The sequence below is a fragment of the Coloeus monedula genome (assembly GCF_965178545.1).
Source record: "Coloeus monedula genome assembly, chromosome: 3".
NCBI classification, from domain to species: domain Eukaryota; kingdom Metazoa; phylum Chordata; class Aves; order Passeriformes; family Corvidae; genus Coloeus; species Coloeus monedula.
This window is the reverse complement of record NC_138783.1, coordinates 85,916,522-85,942,692: the sequence shown is the minus strand read 5'-3', so window position 1 is coordinate 85,942,692 and position 26,171 is coordinate 85,916,522. Positions and strand designations below refer to the sequence as shown.

Genomic DNA, 26,171 nt, shown 5'->3' with positions numbered 1-26,171 from the left:
ATTGTTTTTCTAAATGAACTGTGCAATAACAGATGATCATGAAAGCAAGAGAAACGTCAAGCATCAGAACTAAAATAAAACCATTTATTGTGTAAAGTTCACTATGCAACGTCATCCATATACCTCACTTTTTAGATGCACTTTATATGCAAAAGCTAAATTCAGATCTCTGCTAATGTTTGCAGAAGTCTTTCTGCCTATCTTTTGTGCCCTCTTTTGTACCCTTGTTACTCTAATAAAACTTGATCTCCCTCTGTAATATGGAGTGAAATAGTTTGGTTTCTTCTTTCTGTGATATTGTTTTATTGGTTCCCAGTAGTAATTCGTAACTTAAGTAATGGATCTGTTGTAGTTGTGGGTTTTTTTTCCTTTTCTTTTCCTCTGTGAAAAGGTTTGCTGTACCTTAAATGTTTTCTCCGAGAACTGACATAGTAATAGGCACTGTGGATAAATTAAGTGAAGGCAAGAAAACTGTATGGGTAAAAGATGTTCACAGCTAACTTTATTGAATGCCTTAATTATGATTTTTTTTTTCTTCACTGCAATAAGACATGGCAGTTATTTTACTTTTATTCATGCATTCTGCTTGAGTACATATTTACCTTCATTATTTATATACAACCAACTACATTTTGTTCACTAACTTTCATTTTCCAAAGACCATCTGAAACACGTTAACTATAATAAATACTATTTTCTTCTGAAAAAGGCGGTAAAAATCTTTATTTATATGATACAAGAAACTTGGTACTTTTTTGAGGGTTAAGTCAGATGCCATTCCATGTGTTTGAGGTCTGCAGCTTATAGCCAACAACAGGTTTAACATAAAAAACTGAGTGCTGTCCTGGTACTTGCTGACAAAATTAAGCTCAAAACTTTTACTGTTTCCATATGGAAATTTTCTGAAACAGCGTCCATTTCTAAAATGGGCCAAAAACATCAGGTGGGAAAGAAAAACAAACTATTCAGCAGTGAGACCAACAGGTCCTTCACTTCATTTCACATCATCTTGAGGAGATCAGTTTCTTCTCCTGGAACAGGATGCAGTTTCATGACATGAAAATCTTACTGTTGGGAAAGAGGTTTTTGTATCTGCCAAAAGCAGAACTGCCGATTATCACCTTCACCCTGGCTGTGCCATCTTCAGGCATGACTTCCACCTCCTGAACTGTTGCTTCTTTATAGAGCCAACTGTAAATGTAAAAGCATATTAAGGTATCTTAAAGGTATGACATGCTGCACAAAATGTGAGCCTTGGTCTAGGTCAAAAGGTTCCTCTCCAGATAACATTTTAAAAGATGAAGTGCTTTGCTTCACTTCTCCACTGTATCTAGTAGGGCTATTTTTTGTCAACAGGTCACAAAACATTGATAATTATCTCTGTTATTCTTAATGCAGATTCAAATCAGTATGATATGAGTTGAAAAGTTTAAGACATGCATGATTAAGTGTTTAATATTTCTCCAAGTCCTTAATACAATTCAGAATTATTTACCTTAGCTGAGGTCCCTCTAAGTTGATGTTAACTGTTAGAATCATCTTCCCTGTTGCTGTCAGTATTTTTTTCTCTATTTCTTGTTTCAGTTCTTCTAAACCATGCCCATGCAGAGCAGAAATAGCTAAAGCATTTTCTTCAGTGGGTTTATACCTGAAAGAAAATTAATTGCTAGCACATTTATTAATGAAGATTAGATTGTGATAATATTCCAAGCATGGACAATTTAACTGAGTTATTTTATAATGACACCTTCTACAGAGTCCACTTCTTGCATGACTCAAGTGATTTCTTTGGTAATTAAAAGATAATTCATTTTCAGACCACAGTTACATATGTAGAAGATTGAGAAATGCTATAAATATATTCTGAAGTGTGGGATCTCTTTTCTAGATTAAGAATTAAAAAGCTTCCAGAACATAAGAAATGTTTAAGTACACTTAGCATCTCTTGCTTACCTTTCTATCAAATCCACTTTGTTATGAACTTCTACGATTGAGTCCAGTAAGTGGCTAGGAAGATTAAGATTCCTCAGAACTGACAGAACAGTTGCTTTCTGGAGGATGGTTTCTGGATGAGTAATATCCCTCACATGAACGATCAGATCCTAGCAAAGATCAATATACAACACCGGTTACCAGGCTGTAGAGATTGTATACCATTTTTGCATTGCTAATTCATGTAAAATACTTTCCTCTCTATTGGATAATACACTGGCAGATTAGCACTGTAAAATTAACTACTAAATCAGTATTTTACTGTTTCTTAGGTCATGATGGAAGAAAATCTGTAACAGCTTAGTCTTTCACCGCTAGTGACCACAAACTGCCTCCAACAAACCTGAAGCAAATGTTGTCAATCAAGCTAGCTACAGAATCAGATTTCAAATAATTGATCCATTTTTTTTCAAAGCCAAGGCTTTGTAACAATAAGGCTTCAAAAACACTGGAGATTAAAAAGAGTGGTCTCTAAAAAAAACTTTCAGAAGAGTAATAGCTGCTAAACTTTCAAAAACAAAAGGAAAACCCCCCATGTAACTTGTAATTCTGTTTTTACATTCAAAATATAGAAGATTATCCTTATGCTTAGCTCCCAGGATACTATTACTGGTGCTTCACTTAAAAAGCTTAATACAAAAGTTACCAGTTTCAAGTGTATACACGTTTGCCATGATAAAAACCAAGCAACCAAATTCAACATTTGCATTCAAATTGTTTCATCATCTTTGCTCAAGACACTGCTTTGAACTTTTGAAAAATAATTAGAAGTAAATTTCTTGCCTTTCATTTAACACTTCAAAGTAAGTGACAAACAGGATGGTTTCAGCCAGCTTTTGAAAGCCCTGCTATTACATGGTGAAGTCTGATCTTTAGCAGCATTCTGGCATCTAGCTACCACTGAATTTCATTACCTTTCATGATAAAGGATTTTTGTTTAAATGTCTGTGTGTATCTATGGAGCTTTACACTTCGTTATAACACAGGAAAATAACTTTAATGAGAAAATAATTGGAAAAGTACCTTTATATTTATTACATGCTGCCTGCATCACATCACAATCACCCACTTGTAGTTCTACAGGAAACCTTAAGTAAAAATCAGATCATTTCAGAGGCTCCATTTCATTTTTAACTCCCAGGAAAGCTAGCTTTGACTGACTTGGATGCACTGTTCAGATATTGAATCAGAAAAATCTGGTTTATCTGGTTTAAGTATCATGGAGGAGGACACATATACTCCCAATAAGCCCTTCTGAAATCTCTTAATATCTGTATGTTCTGCATAATTAAAGTATAAGAAAATTGGTTTATTTTAAGATACTTACATCATTATCTTAGGAGATTACTACAGTCAGCCAGATACTTTGCTAAGAACAACATGTCAATTAACTTCTCCTGTTTTGAAGGGGTGAGGATTATCTAAAAGGAAATTAATTTTGTTTCTCAATTTTTATAGTTGACTACTTACTGAGTAAGCCACTTCTTCTAGTGTAGCTGAAAAGGACTCAACCAGATTATGTGGAAGATCAGTCAGAAACCCAATGGTGTCAACATAAATAACTGCCATATGTGAGGGCAGATAGCCAGCATGGGCTGTAATATCCAGAGTGGCAAACAGCTGATCCCTGGGTTGAAGTCCTGCTTCCCCAGTCAAGGCTTTGATCAAAGTAGTTTTCCCTAATTAAATAAAAAAAGGACAAGATTTTAATGGCTTGTTCCAAGTAAAATTTAATTTGCAAGGCTCAGGTGAAATGTATGATGTAACATATATCTTCACATCTATTTTAGTTGTTTAATTGTAGCTTGTGATCAGTTTTTTATATGATGGTAAGAAATCCAAAGACAGTCTTACATTTTATAACTTGGAATTCAGTTTAAGATCATGTGTGTAATCACCTACTGGTATCTACAGCTGTGCTGTGAAATCACAAGATGATCAAAGACTGATTTGACCTGCAAAGTGACCTACCCACATCTCTCAGCTGTAAGACTCTCTCAACAGCACTGCCATGACAGCATTTAGGAAGCATGCACTTACACACTCCTCAGTGCTTCTGCTGTCAAATAAAATAATTTACTTGCTAAATAAAAAAATAAACAGAAGCACTAATAATATATACCTTATTAGGCTGAGGCCTTTATTGGGCATTTCCTCATGAACATAATACTAGAGACATTTATTTGACTCAATGAATATTTCACATATTTTATCACTGAAGTGCTCAGTATATAGCCTAATTTAAGTATTTCAATTATGTCTATACAAAATCTTTATATATATATATATATATATATATATATATATATTTGAATCTTCAGTTTTAAAAGTATGGAAGTATGACATTTAAGAAAAACATACAGTATAATCCAAACCTTTGAGTATACAAGTTATAAAATTAGTACAAGGTAGGTTTTTCAAAGGAGTTGAATAAGAAAATGAAATTGTCTTAAGATAATGCAACCTGAAAAAAGTGTCTAGTCCAAAGTCTATTTATGCCTTGTGTAAGAATTCACTTGTGTAAGCTAAAAAACCAAATCAAACCAAACCAAAAAAAGCAGAAAAAACCCCTTTAGCTTTATTTAGATTCTCCTAGGAACACATCTCAGAATGCTACACATAATCCATGAAAAGCTGCAGTGCTCCTTAAGCAGGTTTCTCAGATCAATAGCCAACTTTCAATTGTCTTCCTGTGCCTCAAGCCTCCATGGTGATCTAAATACCCATGTGCTTTTCTGTACCCATTCTGATCAAGCCGTAGAGATTCATATAAAGGGGCATTAACAGTGCACTCTTCAGCACTGTATATAAAATCTTTTTGGCACAATAGGTGCTAGGCATTTCTCCGGACTGAAAAAACCAAGCAGCTTAATTTGCTTTCCTAACTATATCCTAACTGACAAATATTCATTACACAATTAAAGAAACTAATTAAAATACGAAGCCTATTCACACACAAGTGAGATTCTGGCTAGAGTTTCTAATTAAAAATTAGACAATATAAGCTCTTTTGTGTTATGATTTCAGGAGGTTTTGCTTACCACAGTTGGTATAGCCCATTATTGAGACCATCGGGAACTCACACTTTCTGCGCTGAGTTCTAAGTAAAGCCCTTTTTCTCCTTAGTTTCTCCAGGGCATTCCTAATTTTAAGTTCTTTTTCTTTCAATACACGATTCTGTGTTTCTAGAAATGTTTCACCTGAAAAAATACAAATGGAGAATTGGCAGAATAGTATACAAGGGAAACTCTAAAGATGTATTTGGAAATCAAGTGAGTTAGCACTAGGGCTTGTGAAGTTAAAAATAAGCGCCTAAAGCTACATATTCTTGCCTAAGAAAGTGAGTAAGTAATTATAAAACATACACTAACCACTCTAAAAAATCCATGTACACTTATGAACAATCCCTGTGGCAGCAGTCAGTCCTTGACCACTTACTAAGCCAGTACAGACCCAAACCTTATTATTTAACTTACTTTCCAATAAATTTTTGTACATTTGTTTAATTAGATGCTTAAAACACTGTCTTCCTCCTGACCTCCTCCAAATAAGATGCAACTGAATTTGTTTAAAGGCTATGGAGAAAAAAATCCTCTAATTCATGAGAATATTTAGACCTTACCTGAGCCCATGATGTATCTTGAACCACCTCTCTGCTGATCTCGCTGAGACACCTCACTTTTCAGATTTGACCTGGCAGCAGAAGCAATTTTCTTTAATCCAGTTATACTAAAATGCTTAAAAATGGTGAAGGAGTAGTGGTATTCTGACAGTACAAATAAAACCACTAAATGACTGAGTTGTAAATAAAACCTGCTCATGGCAAGAAGCCTGGAGAAAAAAAATCCAGATTTTCCTGGCTCAACTGTAGCTTGAAAAAGCATACAACTCTCTCAATAAATTATAATTGCTATTCTGAAATTTCAGAGAGCCAAAGATACCTCTAATACATCCACTGCCATGTACACATTTCAGTGCCACATATGGAAAATTTAAATATAAATTAATCTTCCTTGTTTATAGATTTCCTTATTAAACTCAACAATTTCATATATGGGATACACATATCCAATTCCTACATATCCTTGCAATCCATCTTCTGTCTTAGAAAGGACCGGGACCTTTACATGAGAAATACATTTTGTAAGATTATTGAACATATTCTGGTTTTGCCTGTCAGCACTGCAGAAGCTTAAAATAATGACATTATAGTAAATAATTCTATGCTCTAATCAATCACTGAACACCCATGTATTTTTTCTTTATAGTAAATATTGCTGGTTTTTGTTACTGTAAAGAAATAGTCACTAAAATGTATAGATATGAGTATGTGATTTGCACAGCTCGAGGTACCTGAGAAGTGGAATTTCAGCCAATGCTACCTGCAGTTTTGCTTCCTTTGTCCGGGCATTACAACGAAAAATGTGAAGTACCACGGTGTATCTGTCAAAGACTTGCACGCCCCAGGCACCTTCCAGTTCTTTCTTTAGCCATGTAAGACAAAACAACCGAGATGTCTTCTGTCCCCCACAGTATCACTAGATCAACTCCTACACAGCAAGTACAGTTAGTCAGCTGGTGGACACTTGAACTCGGGGGATCTCAGGATTCTATTGCAATGGACGGACAATCATTATGAGCATGCAAAGTCAAAATTTGGTTGACCACAAAGAGAGGAGTTAAAGAGAGCTTAGAAAGTAGAACTTATGTCTTGGCCCATCAAATTCAGCGAGAATCCTCCCATTGCCCTTTATGGATTCTTGCAACAGGTCTTAACAGTGTATCTCAGAATCAAGAATGTCAGTGGTTAAATCCTTGTAAAAAATAATTATGAAATACTGGATTGGGAAAGGATAGGGATAACACAGGAGAAGAAGAAAGATTACTAAAACTTGCAAACAAATAGAGGAATGCAGGAAAATTATTTAATAGCAAGCTTTTAATGAAATACTTAATAAACCCCCAACCAACCCAAACCCCTCAGTCTTGCTCTAATTCAGCAAGACACTTAAAGTATGCATGCAGTAGTTTCCCTATGCCATCTCTAAAATTCAGAATAATTGTTGTATACATGTTCTCAAACACTTTCTTTAATCAATCCTTTAATTGCTCTTAAGATCTGTATTTGTGAAAAGAAAAAAAATTTTAGCAAATCTAGTACTAAAAGAATTCATACTATAAAATAAAGAATTTTCCTAAAAACTAGGAAATTGAAATGAAGCATTTTCAACTTCCCTTTCATCAACAAATGGAAGCACTTGAGACAACCATCTATTAGAGATACGTGTCATCTCTTCATTTTATAATTAGGGGAAGCATTCAAAACTACCAGCAAACCATTAATGTTTGCTTGCAGAGTTTGCATACACTTTACACCCCACATGATGCTGCACATACTAAAAACCCAAAAAAGTTTTTATTTCAGCTTGTCTAAGAGTATCTGTGGTTCATGTACCAGTTGTTTTACTGCCAGTGTTAAAATACTGGAGTGTGCTGCACCCCTCAGTGTTTCTTTTTAAGGGCTAGGAATGAAAGTTTAACTATTTGAAACATTCAACTATAAGCTTGCTCTGAATTTACACCTCATATTCAAAATACAATTCAGCATCCACAGCATAGGAAAAAAAATATGCTATCCATTACAAGTATAGAAACTTGAGCACATAGCTAATCCAAAATGTTGACATTCTTCTTAACAAAAGCTGTGTTAACACCACCATTTTGTAAAAAACCCCACTGAGTAACTTTTTCAACACTTTAAATAGGGCCAGTGGCAAATGTGGGAGCAGAGTCTGTAATAAATTATACTAAGCTGCTGGAAAATTTCATGCACAAGAGCTGGAAACATATATATATATATATATAAACTGGACAAATGCAGTAGATATTATGATTCTTTCCAACAAAACTCAGTCCTGGTGCTTCATATTTGCAACATTTGCAAATTGAGAATTTTAACTGACTACTTCTCATAACATCAATAGCTTCCAAACAATACTGATGCAAAGAATATGATTTGATATTATATTTCATTACCTTTGTTAGTGAAGATATTCTTTCCACATTCAAGAAGACAGCTGTCACATGGGGCAATTTTTTAATCTTTTCTAAAAGATGGATAATGATTGCAAAACAGTGTTAAATGTCAACCTCTTTTTAAAATGCCCAGACTATAAACCATTTTGCACTGAGCAGAATGCTCATAGAACATCAAATGGCACCATATTCTTTGTTCATAGAGCAGTTGTAATTGCTAATTTAGTACTGTACCAAGAACAGCATCAGTTTCACTTATGTCAATCACATAAACTTATGGACTGAGTTGCCTCAGACATTTTCTGAGGTTATGTTATGTCTATTCTGTGTTGCTTTTGCAACCTTAAAAATTCTTTCAAGTTTGTCTGCAAACCTGTATGATAGATAAACAAAATTCTCCCTCTCTTCAGCTCTCACACCTATCCTTGAACAGTTTGGCTGCAAAAGTCTTCCATTTAGAGTGATGCAGTGCTGAAAGATCTCAGTCCTTACCTGTCAAAACCTGAAAGTTTCCTTTGCCAAAAACAAACTTCTTGTTGGGATTTTTTGTAGGAATAATTATTTTATCTAAAACTGTCCAGTTCTGAAGGGTATCTACAAGAGCAACGGCTTCAGCAATCTGTAATTCAGCTTCAGGAACATAACAATAATAGAAAAAAGAAATAAAGGTTACAAGGTACCATCATAACTCCGCTCAGATCTCCAATAACTACAGTACATGCATGAACATGGAAAGACTAAGCTACACTGAAACTCTGCTAGGGTATTTCCTTTAACTTCTAGCACAAGGAGCGAAGTGTCTTACCTCTAATCAGAGTAATTGAACAGTTTGATGCAATTTTATCACACAAAGCATCTTTCTGCTGGTATATATTATTTCTGTGGTTGTTGGTTTAGAAGAATTTTTAATCGTACTGTCAAGAAAGAAATCTCCAAGCTTTTTTTCCTCACTAAGTGAAATGAATAACTAGCTGGAAAATCTGTTATTTCAGATGAGCACAAAGCCACACAATTAACACCTCGGTGTTTTGCAGCAATAATTTAAGAATTACGGGATATCCTGCTGCTAACTTCCCAGCCACGTATTCATAACGGACCTAAACTGGTTTGTGACTTGCTAAAACCAGCAGATTTGAATCCTGTATTCCGGTTCATCAATTACTTTTGAGTTTTTAACACTGACATTGCAAAGCAATGATTTTTGAGGACTTTGTGAAATCATGAACACTACACGAGGATATCAGATCAGCAGATCTAGGCTTGATATGCCAAACTTTTCCTCTTCAGAACAAATTTGTCAAGTTTCTCTAGACAGCAAAACATAACATATATGAAATAGGTTACATTGGTCCAAAAGGTAATATATTTTAAAAGATAATTATGATCCACTTTCTCCTCATATTGTTTATATTTCTTGTAAAATACAGAGATTTCCTGTAGTGTCTGTGGTGTTTCAACAATTATTCCAAAACATTTGTTCAGACATCAGGCTCTTCATCTGGAGGGCCTAAATAAATGGAAAAAGACCATTGCTATTCTTCTGTATGTTTAGACAGAAAGACGCCTTCATATTTTACCTACTTTTCAGTTGTAAAATTGTCACTTAGGTAAATTCTGAAAAGGTTAAAAACTTCATTCTGCAATGTGACAATTTGTTATAATTAGCAGCTTAATAAAACTAAACAAGATTTAGGTTCATCACGTAATAAATTGGAAAAAAAGAGTAAGTATCATATATAACCTATCTCCTGCCATCCAGAAGGACATGAACAGGCTCAAGAAGTGGGCCCACAGAAAACTAGTGAGGATCAACATGAATCAGTGCAAGGTCCTGCATCTGGGTCAGGGCAACCCCCCAGTATATTCATACAGGCTGGGGGATGGACAGATTGAGAGCAGCCCTGCTGAGAAGGACTCAGGGGCGTTGGTGGATGAGAAGCTGGACATGATGCAGCATTGCGTGCTTGCAGCCCAGAGAGCCAAATGTGTCCTGGGCTGCATCAAAAGCAGTGTGGTCAACAGGGTGAGGGAGGAAGTTCTGCCCCTCTGCTCTGCTCTGGCGGCGTGACCCCATCTGGAGTGCTGCATCCAGCCACAAAGATGATCAGACAGGTGCAACCTCTCCTGTGGGAAAAAGCTGGGAGAGTTGGGGTTGTCCAGGTTGGAGAAGGCTCCTGGGAAGACCTTTTTGTAGCCTTTCACTACTTAGAATGGGCTTTTAAGAAAGATGGAGACAGACTTTTTAGCAGGACCTGTTGCAGTGGTTTTAAACTAAGAGATTTGATTTAGATTTGATATACGGAAGAAGGTTTTTACAATGAGGGTGGTGACACACTGGAACAGGTTGCCTGGAGAGGTGGTGGTCCTGTAAACATTCAAGGCCAGGTTGGATGGGGGTCTCAACAACCTGGTCCAGCAGAAGATGTACTGGCTCATTCCTGGGTGGTGGCGGTGGTGGGGGGGGGTCAGACTAGATTTTTAACCCTTTAAAGGTTCCCTCCAAGCCAAACCATTCTGGTTCTATACATAAAAAGCTGATTTACAAGATGCTTTAATCCTTACTATTACAGCTTCATAATTAGACAAGTGTTTGAAGAAAGCATCAAATTCATCATGTATCTTAATTGTGTGTGATTAATGCATATATATTAGCTAGTTGCAAGAATTTCTGAGAGAAATCTAATAGTAGTCGTAAAAAATGTCCTTACAGAGGAATTAATTATTGGTGACTGCATCACTAAGTAACTGCATTAAAGTACGTAAGCCCCTGAGAGGATTTATACAAGACTTCACCTTCACTGCACTCTCTTCTCTGGACAAAAGGGTATTTCTGCTCTTCAGCCAACTTCTGGGCAAGCCTAAGGCCAAGGGACTCCAGCCCACCTGGGCAGGCAGCGCGGTTGATGGCTGAAGGCAATTAACATCGTGCTAATAAGGGGGACACCCGGCTGTTTCCCTGACCAACCTGCACTGAGGCGTTCTGCCGTCCAGAATACAGTCTGAGTGATTTGCAAGTCAAACCACAGGCCTGCCAACACTCACTAACAGCTCCTTGTCTTAGAAGTTGTCAAAGAAGGAAAGAGTGACCGAGACCTGCCATCCAAGCTTGTACTTTGCAAGCCGCATTTCGCGGTTTCACCGCTGTAACAGCGGGTCCACTTCACACTAGCGGCCTAGCCACAGAACCAATTCGGTTGGAAAAGACCTCTGAGATCATCGAGCCCAACCTGTGACCGAACACCACCATGCAATAGCCCACGGCACTGACTGCTACCATCAGTCTTTTCTTAAACACCTCCAGGGCAAGTGACTCCACCACCTCCGGGGGCAGTCCATTCCAAATCGCCTGGATGTACTCCTAGCGCTCTGGGAGCCCGCCCACCCCCCGCAGCCCCGCACCCGTGGTGAGCGGTGACTTCTGCGGGCCCCACTTGACCGCGGGGTGCACGATGGCAACGCGCTGCGCGCCGGGCCGCGGGGCCAGCGGAGACGGGCCCAGCAGCTCCTCCAGCGCAGCCTCATCCTCCTCTTCTTCTTCTTCTTCTTCTTCTCCATCCCCGCTGCCTCCCGCCGCCCCGTTCCACAGCGCTCCGCCGCCCGTGCCCGGCGGGCGCAGGGGGGCCCGGAGCGGAGCGGCGGCGGCGAGCGGGCGGGCGGGCAGCGAGCAGCACCGGGGTGCGCCCAGAGCCGCCGCCGCTCGCCGGCAGCACAGCAGCAGGGAACACGAGAGGCGACCGGGCCCCATCGGCAGCGCCGGGCCCGGGGCAGCGGGGAGGGACCGTCACCGGCCGCGTCTTTCCGGCCGCTGCGGAAGCGCCGCCGCCCGCCCATGTGACAGCGCTCCCCGCCCCTGACGGGCCCAGCGCGGCCGTGATTGACGCCGGGCCGGTGCCGGGCCCGGGCCAGCCGCGCCGGGCAGCGCCCGGGAAGGACGGCGGCGGTGTCGGTAGGTTTAATTTCTTTCTGATTCATCCTCCCCTGCGGCCGGGGGAAAGGGAGGGGGGCTTTTTCTGCTTTGGTTTGCTTGGAATTTAGTCTCTTTGTGTGCCTTTCTTGACAGTTTTCGGCCGCTGTTCCGCCCGCAAAAACCGAAGAGCTGTTAAGTTTTTAACACTCTCCATTTCGGTGAAAATTCCTCAGAAGGTCGTGTCGGCTTGTTTGTGCTGCTGAAATAATGTAGCGGAAATGATAGCCGAGCCCAACGCAGCCAGTAACCTTCCCAGCCAAAAGTAAGACCCGGCACAGGTTGCCTATATAAAATCTATTGGTAAATTAGGGTGCAGTCCCTTGGGTTTGTGCCTTGCAGATACCGCGGCAATCTACAGTCTGTCGTCTTGGGTGGAAAGGGGAAAAACCGGATTTGCTGTGTATTGTGCTTTTTTACTAACATCTTCATTTTATTTCCTTTTATGTACTGTTTAGCATTTTCTTAATGTAGTGTTTAATGCTGTTTGACAGGGACGTTGGTCTTACAAGCTGTTCTGTGCCTTATTCACTCAGTGCAAATGAACCTGCCTTCAAAAAAAAAGGCTGATTAATTGTGAGTGCATGTGCTCCATTCACTGGGGAATTTGGGGATGCCGAGGGGGAAGAGCGCTAAGTAGTCTGTAGGCTCCCTGTAGGCATTGATGGGGGCATTGCTTCTCTATATTTTATATTGTTTTTTATCAGGGATCCATCAAGTCTTCTTCCTTTTATAATTTATTTTTCAGTCATCAGTTGAGATTATCTAAAGTATTCATATCGTTGTCAGTCATGCACTGACAATGGTAATTAGAAGTTCTACTAGAATAAATATAAATGATTAAAAGGTAAAGTTAAAACATTTGGGTATGTCTTGTTTGGTTTCAAAGAGTGCAGCTTCTTAGATGTCCAGTGTTGCGTGCTTTGAACTCATTGCAGTCCAGTCTTTGCTGATCCTGTCACCTTCTGATCCAATTTGCTCCACATATTTTGCTTCACTGTGCTCTAATGAAAGCTGAGAGTTGTAGCCTATGATGACATGTGTCGCTTCCCGTATGTCCTTTCCAGTATGTTTCATCTGAAACCAGCCTTTTAGCTTCAGAAGTGTTAGGCAGGCACATGGCAGTTGCTTACTGGAGCTTCTTATGTTGCTTCTAAAAGATGAATCAGTTGTTTTGAAATTTATAATTTTAAAAATGTACAGGTAGGATTCTTTCAGTAACATAGATTAATTGTTCCTGTCCCACAGCAGAAGAAATATATTACCTCCTTGGTAAAGAGGTAGTTTTCTTTTCAAGTTTGAGTCACCAAATCTGTCTAAATGTTTATTAAGAAAATTGAATTCAGAAGTTATCACAGTAGTATCATGTCTGAGGATTAGATGTGGCACTTGGCTTCCTTTGTATTTCAAGTGTTTTATCTTATCAGTAATACTTCAAGTGCTAGTGAAAGGACCATAGTGTGGCAGGAACACAAGGTAAAAATGAGTATCTGAGCCATATGTAACAGGGTATAAAGGTGGAAGTAGAAATGGCATTCTGCTTATGCTTCCTTGCTGGTTGCTGATGGAAGCAAACTAAATGGCTAAGACCTGTTTCTTCCAGTGCATGAGGCAGTGAATATATGAGTGCAGAACTGCTCAACATGGTGTAGAATAACAAGGGGAGGAAAAAAACCCCAGCTAGTTCAAAATTTGTCAAACCTACCGTTGCACTCCTATAATTGAAAAGATGTTAAATGGAGTTATGTATAGGGATTGGTGCAGAAGTGATCCCTCTGTCTTCCTCAACTGGATAGAGTAGTTTCTATTTTGCTTAAGAAGATAAGAGGACATCTTAATTCTTTTAACAGTTTCTTCAACAGAAATGTAGTTGTGCAAATACAAGTTCCATTAAATATCCTGTTTAATTGCTCAGTCGTTTCAAGGGGTTCAGTTTCTAGGTGCTGGTCTAGTTTTTGCGAGTGCTTGTGCCTGCCTTGTGAATAGCCTTACTGGAAATGACAGTATTAAAAGCTACCAAAAAAAAAAAAAAAAAAAAAAAAAAAAAAAGAAGAGAAAGGAGAAACATGACTATTAGTAGTATCTGGATTTTTAAAAACAACTACTTTTGTCTAAATTGTCTGTTGTTGCCCAGTGCTTCCCGGGGCATAGCTATGTGCTGCAATGCACTGGTAACCAAATCAGTTCAGAAACTAATTAATATTAGCATTTGGTGCCTAGTTAAATTTGTTGAGTGTTTAAGATGGATGTTTAGTGTCATATGTGACAGTTACTCTAACAGGTTTCGCCCCAGATGAGTTTCATTTGGTGTTGGTAGCCCAGCATGAGGGGACTATAGGTCTGTGGTCTTCCCACTCTTGCAGATTTTGCTGAGCTTTGGTAACATACTGTTCCATATGCCAGGCATTTCCTTACTTTGTTGGGCCCCTTTTGCTACAAGTTCATTTTGTCTGGCAGAAGAGACTAAGCAAATAGCACAAGGCCAGTAGATACTGTCCAGAGTGCTGTCCTTCAGGATGTTCTTGGGAAAGAGAGGCACGAATTAAACCTTCAAAGAAGTGTGTTCTAGACAGAGATACTAAAGGCAGTACGTGATCAGACAAGTCCTTGACGGAACTGTCCTGCAGCAGTTCTGATTTTTGAATTATTTAAATGTTTTAAAACAACTTGGACTCAAATATAGTTTCTATAATCAAATGCAATGCATTTATCTTCATTATGGGATGGAGTAAGTTGCTAAATAGTACTTGTAAACAATTCAGGAAAAGGTTTTGAAGGTGTGTTGAGTGTTATGTTGAGGTACAATGCAGAAACTGGTAACCCATGTTATTATGGTGCTGGCTGGCACCTGAGTTGTAGTTCCAGTGAAACAGTGCAAGTAAGTACCTGTTAGTCCAGCCCCACAGTGTTGCATTCTGCTTTGAAATCAAGAGTGAAAGGATTTAAATACATAGGAGAAACAGCACCTTGACAAACATGTTTGGATTCTTTTTGGTTTTGTGGTCTGTAGAAGAATCTGGGAAGAGCAAACTGGCATCAGAAAAGCAATACGTATTGCTGTCCCTTGCTGTTTGTTCTTTTCAGCGAGGAAGTCTCTGGTGGTACTTGGAATACTTAATCTCAGTGGCTCACAATTTTAAATCAAAGAAGACATTTGAAAACTTTTGTGAATGATTCCTTATAGAATGCTGACTCAGCTGGGAGCTATAGTTTATCCCACTCTCCACATGCAGAAGTCCAGACAGCTGGTATAAGGATTGGTTCATCCTGAATTATTTTCCTTGCTTCCACCTATCAAACACTGTGGCACATTTTGAACTTTTCTACAACAAGTAATTAATGGAATTTAACTTTCATGGGACTTTTCTCTGTAGGGAAGGTAAGCATTGTATTTAGAAATTTTACATACTTTTGTGCGATTTTATATTTATATAGAATTTTTATAGGAGTCTTTGGAAGCCTCATTCTACATCACTTCTTGAAGTGCCTCAATAGATCGAAAAAGTAAACAGAGACATGTTTAAATAAAAACTTCTCTCTGCTCTTACCAACAAAATAACATCAGGATCTTGGTCCTGCAGCTAATGCTATTCAGTCTCAGATTTTGCTTTGCAAAATCTTGGGAAGAAGATGCTTATCTGGCATTGATAAACCTAGGTGGAGTTGAGCTGTCTCTGCATCCATAGAACAGTTAATTCTCCATCTGTGTTAGCCAGCACTGGATATTGGAGAGTAGGCTGCATCTGATAGTGTAATACACTGTTTTTTTTGTTTGTGAAGTGGTCACTTGTGTTAGTACACTCTCTTGTTGCAGTAGTATCACGAAAATAGAAGTAATTGTACACTCTCATATTTACTTTCTTTTTATGCCTTCTTGTAGTACAAGTCAACTGGCTTCATGTCCTGGCCACTGTAGCTTAAAAGGAGGCCATTGCAGCCAGCTTCCAGTACTGGACCTGCTGCACAAGTGGGATCCAGCTCGTCTACTCAAACATGACCTTTGGCAAAGCACAGTGTTAGCATTGGGATTGATGAAAAATGGCATGGTTTCATTGCAGATAAATGTATGGCTTCAGATCTCCCAGAAGGTGCATCTTTTTTTATAAAATTATTCCTCCATGATGTTAGTAATGACATGAAAGTGAAGTTTTTTATGTGTCTTTTTTTCTTCAGCATGTTTTATAAACAAAATAAAACAATTTATTCCTCTCATTTTAGGTGTTGCCCTTCAAATGCCCATCAAATATTTCTGCCTTGTTTAGCTTAGGGCACCCACAGGGTGAATGCATACTTGTGTTATTGGTTCATAGTGCAAAGCTCTTAAGTCAACAAAGGCTGCATTAAGTCAACATTAGCTTTCTGTTTCATTTACTTATTTTATACTTCCTTGATATGTTTGATAGCTTTGCTAGTTTTCTAATTATCTGCATATCTTAAAGGAAAGCCAATAGTCTGAAAAAGGCCCCAAATTTCTGTTGTGCTTTGAAAGTTAGCTGTTTGGTTTTTAGTGACAAAATGTCACCACTTCCAAACAATTAATTAAAAATACTAAAATACACGTGTTTGCTTTTATTTTCTTCTGCTTTTGTCCCAAAGTGTGTAGTTCTGTGTACTGACTGCTAACCCCTTCAACATGTTTGTTACACCTTAGAGAGAATGCAGTCCATGATGAGACTGTGCCAGAGTCTGCTGCGCAGAATGGCAACTGTGTGAGAAATGGCAACCTGAAAACACCAGTAAGTCAATTTTAAAGCTTTTAAAAGTTTTAATTCTTTTCAATTGTGGAGTTTATTTTGTGTCTCATTCAGTTGTTACAAAATGGGGTATTACATACCACAATCACAGTGCATCTAAAAGCTAGTCACTGGATACAGCTTGACCCTCAAATTCCATTGGCAGCAGAGCCTCAAGGCTGGCTTTTGAACCGTCAGCTCATTTCAGCATGTGCTTTTTCTTTGCTGTGGTTCGTGTACAGCTGATGTTAATTTGTAGGTAGTGAGTTTAACCTATGAGTGAAAAGATGTAGAAGAGCTTCTGTGCTTGCTTTGTATTCTTCAGAACTGACAGCTGTCACTGCAAATTGCCTTCTGGGTAGTGTGCAACTGTACAGAAGCTTCTTTTCTGTTATGTCTTGCTATGCTTATAACTCATTGTTGAGAGAAAAAATTCAAACTGTTAGATCCTTTCTTTCATTCCCTATTAGTATGGTTGTGTTTGGTAAGGATTTGTTGGGGCCCCTGGGGCATAACTGAGCAGCCTGAGGAAATGATTACAGTAAGAGCAAAATAAACTTGTATCTGTTGTGTGTTGTGTTTTCTCACATGCTTTGTTTACTTGACTCGTTTCAGAGAGAGAAGCGGAAGGTCCGAGAACAGTGTGAAAACATAAGGAGGAATTCTACTGGTAACAGAAGAGTGAGCCAGCTGCAGAATGGCCAAGTGGTTGAGGCAGTTACCTTGTTTGAAGTGGTTAGCATGGGGAAGCAGGCCATGCAGGTATTCCTAGCACTGCGTTCTGAAAGCACTTGGTGGAGGGAGGATGGATAAACAGTGGTCATTTCTGTTATTTGTGCTGTGGAACATTTAAATTTTGGCTTAGGTGGGGAAGAAACATGTTTGATTGGAAAACTGCTGTGAGCATGGCTCTTGGAAAGAACATCTTGCAACTTCAAGAAATTAGTGAAAAGGTAGCTGTCAGATACTTAAAAAGAGGAAGGAAATTGTACCTAAACCAATCTTCCTAAAGCAATGCCTGAACATACAAAAAGATAGTTAGTTATTTAAAAAAATGCAGAAAAAATTCATCAGTAGCAAATTTTTGTTGTCCAGGATTCTGAAAATCAGGCCTTTCCTATTTTTTTTAAACTTCCCCCCCCCTTGTGCTTGCCTTTTGATATTTTTCTTTTACCTTTGTGCAAATGCAGTTTGCCAGCAGGTTGCATAATAGCCAGGTTCCCTGTGCATCCATATAGTTAACCACTTTCTTCAGTGTGAGGAAGCCCACCTCCCCATATTCTGTGAGCACACGTATGTATTGTCTTTGTATATGTGTATCAAAATCTGGAGACCCAGATATTTTTTGATAGAGCTATACATATGTCTCTAGTGTGTAGTGTCTGTAAGCAAAGTGTGTGTGTGTGTGTGTGCACACATTCATATTTTGGATGCGAAACCTTCATTTTTCCAAGATATTTGTGTGGATGGCTTTTGCTGCGCTACAGCTGTGTTAACTTCAATAGAGCTCCCTGAAGAGCTTGGCTTCTACTGTGCCAGCCATCATGGGAAGGTCTTGGAAAGGCAACAGAGCTTGAGTTCTGTTGCTGCTGGAATTTATTCGATGTGTATGGAACTACTAGTGGGTTGAAGCCTGGATGGCTTGTCCCAGGAGATCCATGTCACTTACAGTTTGTAGGCTGTACCACCCTAGAGATGAAATTTGGAGTTGTTGTTGGCTTATGTGTAGTATGTGCACTGTTTCAAACCTACTGCGCGAATCAAGTACTAGAGAAAAAGAGAACTTCCAGGATAAAGTGCTAGTATAATACTAATTATTAGATGGTGCAGAGGCTAAATGTGTGTGTGGATTTTTTTGTTCTGTTTGTTTGTTTTTAGATTAAACTGATTCTTCAGTGCTAGCAAGATTTCAGGAGGACAGGTTTTTTTTTAATATTACGTTTATTAAAACTGTGGTTATTTTCCCTGTTAACAGGAAGCAAAGCATCTGTGAAAGGCAACATTGTCTAAAGCAGTTTAAGACTTGAAAGAGTCTTTAGAACTATTAGATATGGGACAGAATTGCTTGGAGTTTATTCTTGTTTTTGTAATTTAATGGAGATGGAGCAATGTTAGTTTTTGTCTTTATTATGGGTATCCTCAGTGGAGTGCAGCAAACTGTGTTCACTTCCTGACTAATGAGTTTTTTTAATCTGTTCTAGTCTGTAGTAGTTGACTGGATTGAAGCTTACAAACAAGACAGGAATGTGGCACTTCTGGACCTCATCAACTTCTTCATTCAGTGCTCAGGCTGTCAAGGTAATTTGCCCTTTCCATAGCCCTTTCCACTGTCTGTGTGTGAGAGTAGTCTGAAGTGTGCTTTCTGAAATGGAATTTTTCTCTCCAGTAAATTGTGTACTTGTAATCTGTATTGTTTGTTAAGACGAACTCCAGATGGGCAGGCAAAATAGAGAAGAATGCTGCTGGTTAAATTCTTTGACGCTGTGCTTGCAGCATTCCAGCTCTGAGAGTTGTATTTGAACAAGGTTTGCAGGGTCAGGTTTCTGAAGCGGCATGTCACATTGCTTTGCAGAATCCCCACATAGGGACAGTGCTTTTGATGAGTGTTCTAATTAAAATCCAGTGTTTCAGTTGCCATTTGTTTTATATTTCCTGGTATCTTTTGTTTTGCTTGTATCTTTGTTTGAGAATAAGCAGCTAGCAAATTCAGCTCCCTGCTTTAGTGGCTAGAAAAGCAATCTTGCTCCATTGCAGTTGCTTTTACTAGGGGGTTGTGAAGCTTTCTGTTTCATAACAAACATTGGGGCACTGACTTCTGGGGACAGTCTGCTAGTGAAATGCTTCAGGATGTCAAGTATGAGTTTGAAGAAAACTGTCCTGTTAGTTTGAAACTTCTGAGTGTATTTAAGCAGCTAGAAATGTACCTTTTACACTTCATTTTTTTTCTAGGTCTTTGACTAATATGCCTTCTCATATGGGAAATACTTTGGGGTTTTTGACTAGCAGTGGGCAAAATTTTAGTCAGTCCTTGAAGTAAATAAAAGAACAGAGAAAATAGCCTTTCCAGACAGCACAGAGCATTCTTTTCTAATGTGAATTTCAGTTTTGGTTCATCAGTACTTTTTCCTATCAATTAATTTATGTGTCTCTTTATAAATAATGTTGCCCGTACCAATGTACACATATAAAACAGAATTCCTTTTTCTTTGGTGTTTCTAAATTTAATAAAGTCCTTAACTATGGTTTGGACTTGAATAATGTTGTAGAGTTGTCAGTAATTCTTTTTAAAACACTACTTTTTTAGGCATGGTAACTGCAGAGATGTTTCAAAGTTTGCACAAGAAGGATGTTATGCGAAAAATGACAGAGACCTTTGATAAGGTAGGCACAGCTTTGATTTTGCATGTCTTTTTTATATAAACAAGAGGCTCTACCTTAATAGCCAGCATGGATGGAATTCCTGCTGCTTATCAGGAGCTCTGTACCACTTCATTAATGTAGGAAAATAAACCTGTTTTTTTGCAAGAGAAATTTGGCGTTTAAGGACCCATTTTAGCAGCAGTAGGTTATGGGGTTTTTTAAAATGACTTTTATTTTGAGAGTTTTATTAGGGCTGTCTGACTGCAGTCTTCCTGAATCTTTCTCTTAGGAATTCTTTTGATAGCGACTTTGTAGAGGTAAATACAATGCAGCATTGCCACAGGTAAATGGTTTCTTTGGTATTTGGTTGATGGGTCCTTTAAAAAAATTCTAATATGGAGTACTGATAAGTTAATTCAAAGATATTTTTAGCTGATACTTTTATTTGAATACGTTCTTTCTGCTTTACTGACAATTACGATTTTTTATTACTGTATTTTGTCATATAGAAGAAGAAAAATGCATTTCAGATTTTTAGATAATTGTGAAAACAATAGTATCTCATTTCTTTTGGATTGTTAAGAAAAGTGCATAGCTTTACATTGCTGTTTCACTGCTTGACTGCTCCTTGACTAATGGCAACATGAAATTTTCTGCAGTGCTCTCACAGTTGCTTCTGTGATATTTTTTCCCCATATTTGTCACCTCTGAATTGATTTGTCAAGCAGCAGCCATCAGCCTTGTTTTAACTGAGCATTTCTCAAAGACCAGCTGCTGTAGAAATTCCCACAGAGGATGAATTTGCCAACACAGTTGTCTTCATGTTAGAAGCACTTGGGCTGATTTTTAACAGAAATGAACCGATATGTGTCTTGCCATATGAATTAGTAATCTGGCATTTCTTTGCCAACTAAATTAGCCCTGAATAACACTCATGGTAGTGCAGGCACTCTGGCAGATATAAAGATGTGATTAGTGTTATCATCAGCCTGGAAGTATTACAGCTCTGTAACCTTTTCACCTGTCTTGGTGGGCAAAAAGGCAGGTTCTGCAGTTGCCTTGGAAGCTGTATTCTTCATGTTCTGTAAAGAAAGTAAGTTCTCTCTTATCTTTTTCATAAATAAGATGGAAATGTAAGTTAGTGGTTTAAGTTAGTTGAGAAGTAGTGGCATATGGGACTACTGTGATTTCAAAAACATTTTTTGAAAACTAATGACAGTAATAATGAAAGTAGTAATGAGAGTGGAGAATATTGCCAGATATCTGCTTGATACCATCTTGCCTTTGGATTTTTATTGTTTGTTTTTAGCATTCAGAGGGTTCATTCATGATGATTTCAGTAATTTAACCATGGCATTGCTGTTCAGTTAATTAATAGCAGCACTAGATCCTTGTACCAATGCTTCCTCCTAAAATCCTCACTAATGTTGGTGGGAAATGTTAATGGAGTTGAGTTTGGCAAGAAATGTGAAGGGCAACAAGAAAAGAACCTACAAATACCTCAATAGCGAAAGGAAGCCCAAGGAAAACATGGGCCCACAGTTAAATGAGGTAGGGTCCCTTGTGACAAAGGACACAGAAGGGCCTGAGGTACTCAATGCCTTCTTTGCTTCTGTCTTTAATGGTAAGACTGGCTTTCAGAAATACCAGGTCCCTAAGACCAGAGGGAAAGTCTGGAGCAAAGAGTACTTTACTTACCCTCTGTGGAGGAGGGCCAGGTTAGGTAACACTTAAATGGACTGAACCTGTGTAAAACTATATGTTCTGATGGAATGTACCTAGGAGTGCTGAGGGACCTGTCTGAAGTCATCATGAGGTCCCTTTTGGTTGAAAGGTTGTGGTGATTGGGAGACGTTCCTGAAGTCTTAAAGAAAGCAAACATCACTCCTGTTTTCAAGAAGGGCAAGAAGGAGGATCTGGCAAACTCAAAGTGATCAGTCTCACCTGGGAAGGTGAAGAAAACACTAATTCTGGAAGTAATTTCCAAACACATGAAGGATAAGAAGGTGATCAGGAGTAGTCAGCATGGATTTACAAAGGGGAAATAGTGCTTAACCAACATGATGGCAAACTGCAACGAAGAGAGTAATTTGGTGGATGTCTTGGTTTGAAAGACAGGTGTCTGCCTAGGAAGGCAGGAGTCTCCCTTGGAATGGAAGAAAAAAAATGCAACCCCCTTCCCTCCAAATTATTATAATTTTGAAATTAAGGGGCTTTCAGGCAAAGATACGAGGAACAGGAATAGCAGTGCTTTACTATTATGTATCTGTATGTGTATAACCAGTCAAACAAGCAGCAATAACCATGGCAGTAACAGCAAACAATCCCAAACCCAGCCCCAGCCTTCTCGGCTGTCGGGCCCTTTCCCCTCGGGTGCAGTTCCGCTCGCAGCCGGCAGGGGCGCTGGCGGCTCCCGGTGAGCAGGGCAGGTGCGATGGTTCCCCCGCGGCTGCAGGGGGCGCTCCGGAGCGAGCTCGGGGAGCACGCGGCAATGGCGGCCTGGGATCCCGGGAAGGGAAGGAACAAAGGCTTCACAAACCCCTGGGCAGCCGATCCTGGTGTCCGGCCGGACCCTCGGGAACAGCAGGCTGGAACGGCAGGGACAAGCACAAATCCCGGGTGTCAGACGAGATGTATCCAAACTGTGGAGCTGCTGTGGGAACCCCCGGAGGGCTGGGCAGGCAGGGTGAGCAGGGCTACAGAGTAGCGAAGGCTCAAAGCAACGGAGGGGGCAGGACGGCCGCAGCCGGGCTCCCAGTGGGGCAGGGAGGGCGGGCTTGGGATCCCGGGGTCTCTCCGGTAGAAGAAAGGCAGCCAAAGAAGCAGCCTCTCTCTCCATCCAAACGCCGGGAACTGGCTGCCCACAAACCCAGGTGAAAGAGAGTAGCCAGATGCACCCCACCTCTGTGGCTAGGTCTTTTGTTTTTCTTAAGCACCCAGTAATTTGTCCCCTGGCTGTCGGGGTTCCTTCCCCCCTGCCATGTGGCCCTGGAAGAGGGGCCCTGGGGGGAGGCACGGGGTTCCCCTGCCCCTGCTCAGCCTCGTTCCCCAATGGTTGGTTTGTGTTCCCCTGCGCGGGCAGAAGGACCCTCGGGTCCCGTGATTGCCTCAGTTCCTCAGCAGATCCCGGCCATGTGGCTGGAGAAATAAACATTTCTCTGAAACGCCTATCAAGAATCAGTCCATAGATATTTCTTTTCCATGGGCCTCCTTGTTTGATACGTGTGTTACAGTATCCGCACTGTAACACCTGGCAACATGTATGGGGAAAATTCCTTTAAGAGAAAAAAAAACCAGGAGGACAACTAAAACCCCAGCAGTGGATGAGGAGAGAACAGCAGAAGTTGTTTTTCTTGACTTCAATAAAACTTAAAACTCTGTCCTTCATAATGTCCTCATGAGCATGGTGGTGAAGTATGAGTTAGTGAAGTGGTCAGTGAGGTGGACTGAAAACTGGCTGAACAACCAGGCCTATGGGAGAATGATCAGTGGCAAAAGGTCCAGTTGGAGGCTAGTCACTAGTGCTCTACCCCGGTTTGATATTTGGGCCAGTGCTGTTTAACATATTTAATAATGAGCTGGAGCAGAGTTTAGTCTTAGCAAGTTTTCAGATGATACAAAACTGGGAGGATTAGCTGCTAGATCGGGTAGTTGTTCTGCTGTTCAGAGGGACCTCAACAGATTGGAGAGTTTGGCAGAGGGGAACCTCATGACGTTCCACAGCGGGAAACCCCGTGAACCTGGGGATGCATAACCCCGTGCACCGCTACGCACTGGGGGCTGATTGACTGGAAAGCAGCTCTTCAGAGTAGGGTCTCTGTGTGGGTGACAGAATGAACACGAGCCAGCAACACACCCTTGCAGCAAAGTTGGCCAACAACCTCCTGGGCTCCATTAGGCAGAGCATTGCCAGCAGGTCATGGCGGGTGATCTTTCTTCTCTGATTGTACTACTGAGACTACATCTGGAGTGCTGAGTCAAATTCTGGACCTTACAGAGCAAGAGAGGGATGGGTTTACTGGAGTGAGTCCAGTGAAGGGCCACAAAGATGATTTATGATCTTTGATATGAGGAGAGACTGAGAGAATTGAGCCTGTTCAGTCTGTAAAAAAGCTGGCTCAGAGGATTCTCACCCATATGTTAAAATACCTCATGTGTCAGACAAGGAGGAAGCACAACTCCACTTAATGGTGCACAGTGAGACAGTGAGCACAAAGGCAAGCCAAGATGGGCAATGGGCACAAACTGAAATGTACAGAATTTTACCTGAACACAAGAAAACTTCTACTGTGAGGATGGTCAAACAGTGGAACAGGTTACCCAGAGAGGTTGTGGAGTCTCTGAAGATGTTATTTGACTGCACGTGGCATCACCTGACACTGAGGGAACAGACATGTACTTTTAGGGATCCTTGACAGAATGTTGATGGCACCAATTGTAGTTACAATTAAAGCTTTATTTCTTAACACTGTGTTATGATTAGTATAGCACAGAATTTATGATTAAAATGGCACAGGATTTCTACAAGCAGAATCAATATAATAGCATAATATAGAATTTATAACATAGCTCAGGTCTCACTGTCCAGCAGGAGTTCTGGTCAAAGTTCACCACTTTGGCCTTGCAGTACCTTGATTTTATTGACAGTGCTCTGAGTGCTATGATGTTTCCCTGTTCTGTGACTGGCTCATCACCATGACCTCCTGTAGCGGGTTGAGTTCGAAACCGGGCAGAAAACACCAATTAAATGTAGTGGTTTTGGTTCAAAATATTCATTACTTACTCATTTTCCTTCTGTGAGATAAGAATTAGGAGAAAAGCAAAGCAGGCACAAACCTTAAACAGTTGCAGTACAATGAAAGAGTTTTATTACTAATAGAATTAAAAGTAAAGAGACAATAACAAAACAAAATTAAAGCAAATCCCCCCCCCCAGCACTTCTCTCCTTTCACCTAGCTCACACAAGGGATAACAGAACATGGGATGTTAGTCAGTGTTCCAGTTCTTGAAAAGTCTCTCTCTTATGCTTAAGGGAAAAAAGGGTTTTTCCTTCAGTTGCACGTGGTTCCCAAACTGCCACCAACAGCAGATCCGCCCGGAAACAAACAATCTGCTGTGTGTAGAACATCTCTCCCATGAAAAATCTCACAGTTCCTTCACACTGCAAAACATGGGCCATCACATGGGGTTATTAATCTTTTTAAGGATAAGTTCTTTTGGCCTGCACACAAAGGCTCTTCTTTGCCACAAGTCTCTAACAGCCTCTTGCTACTATAAAGCCTGGCATCGGCATTCTTCACAATCTTCACAGGCACACGAAGATACTCCATCCCCCCATGTTCTTCAAATGGATTAAAGAGACAAACAGTTTGTGGTATTACAGTTTCTTACCACGGCATGCAAGAAGGTTTCTTTTAAGCTGCCCGCCAGAATCGCGGCACCGCCCTCTTTTCTCCCGCCGCCATTTCCAGCTCCGTCCCATGTGACTCACTTCTCTTTCTCTCTGACTGACACCGCCATGCTGAAGAGTGTTTTTGTTCGGGCTTTACGGTGGGGAAAGCCTCGCTCCCTTTGTGCTGCTGGCTGCGTGGTGTCCTCTTCAGTTCAGCACAAAGTGTGCTGGCTGCAGACAGGAGGCTCTGCCGGCTCCCGTTGACTCCGCCGGCTCCGCATGGAGAGGAGAGGGACCCGCCGGTCCCCAGAAGCCACGCTGGATGGTTTTAGCTGTGAGCAGTCCATGGCTGGTTTTAGCTGCCTGTGGCTCTGAGGCAGTCCCCCCCCAGCCACCCAGGGTCCGTGCCACAGCGTTGGGAAAGGGGGAAAGGGGCAGTGGCCCCGGCCCAGCCTGGCGGGGCCGGGAGGCTCCGGAGCCCCCACCTCCCAGCAAGCGAGCTCCGACCAAAAGGGAAGTCCCGCCTTTCTGTGCGGTTTAAATATGTAAATTGTGAGAAGTGTAATTGGTCTTAAAGACTGTCCATCAACTCAGGGTCAACCCAATACACCTCCCTGGCTGGATGCCTGGGACCTTCAAGGCAGGGAGTAATTGGCCTGGCATCCAGGAACCATGAGACTACGAGGGAGGGGAA

General features: G+C 40.4%; 2 protein-coding genes across 2 annotated transcripts in view; one reads left to right on the top strand and one right to left on the bottom strand.

The window, feature by feature from the left end:
* Positions 1 to 112: 112 nt before the first annotated feature.
* Positions 113 to 11,815, bottom strand: GTPBP6 (GTP binding protein 6 (putative)). Its single transcript, XM_082277325.1, has 10 exons — positions 11,428 to 11,815; positions 8,521 to 8,658; positions 8,029 to 8,099; positions 6,346 to 6,476; positions 5,615 to 5,685; positions 5,034 to 5,192; positions 3,463 to 3,671; positions 1,954 to 2,102; positions 1,496 to 1,648; positions 113 to 1,191 (listed from the first exon to the last, which is right to left on the bottom strand). Exons 1-10 carry the CDS (start codon positions 11,771 to 11,773, stop codon positions 1,050 to 1,052), a joined length of 1,569 nt encoding a protein of 522 aa, XP_082133451.1. The 5' UTR covers positions 11,774 to 11,815; the 3' UTR covers positions 113 to 1,049.
* An 81-nt stretch (positions 11,816 to 11,896) lies between these two features.
* The window catches only part of LOC309571620 (cohesin subunit SA-2-like), a 60,679-nt gene continuing 46,404 nt past the window's right edge, over positions 11,897 to 26,171 (top strand). The window contains exons 1-6 of the mRNA XM_082279288.1: positions 11,897 to 11,974; positions 12,089 to 12,257; positions 16,644 to 16,728; positions 17,341 to 17,487; positions 18,927 to 19,023; positions 20,030 to 20,106. Coding sequence (XP_082135414.1) covers positions 12,214 to 12,257; positions 16,644 to 16,728; positions 17,341 to 17,487; positions 18,927 to 19,023; positions 20,030 to 20,106 — 450 coding nt within the window. The 5' untranslated portion in view covers positions 11,897 to 11,974; positions 12,089 to 12,213. The remainder of the gene's footprint in view (positions 11,975 to 12,088; positions 12,258 to 16,643; positions 16,729 to 17,340; positions 17,488 to 18,926; positions 19,024 to 20,029; positions 20,107 to 26,171) is intronic.

What these genes read in the sequence shown, in the direction of transcription:
- GTPBP6 (XM_082277325.1), bottom strand. Translation starts at nt 11,773, where the DNA reads ATGGGGCCCGGTCGCCTCTCGTGTTCCCTGCTGCTGTGCTGCCGGCGA. An exon ending in TAGAAGAAGTGGCTTACTCA is followed by an intron (nt 2,103 to 3,462) that starts GTAAGTAGTCAA and finishes GATCTTTGCTAG; the next exon opens with GATCTGATCGTTCATGTGAG. An exon ending in AAAGTGGATTTGATAGAAAG is followed by an intron (nt 1,649 to 1,953) that starts GTAAGCAAGAGA and finishes ATTTTCTTTCAG; the next exon opens with GTATAAACCCACTGAAGAAA.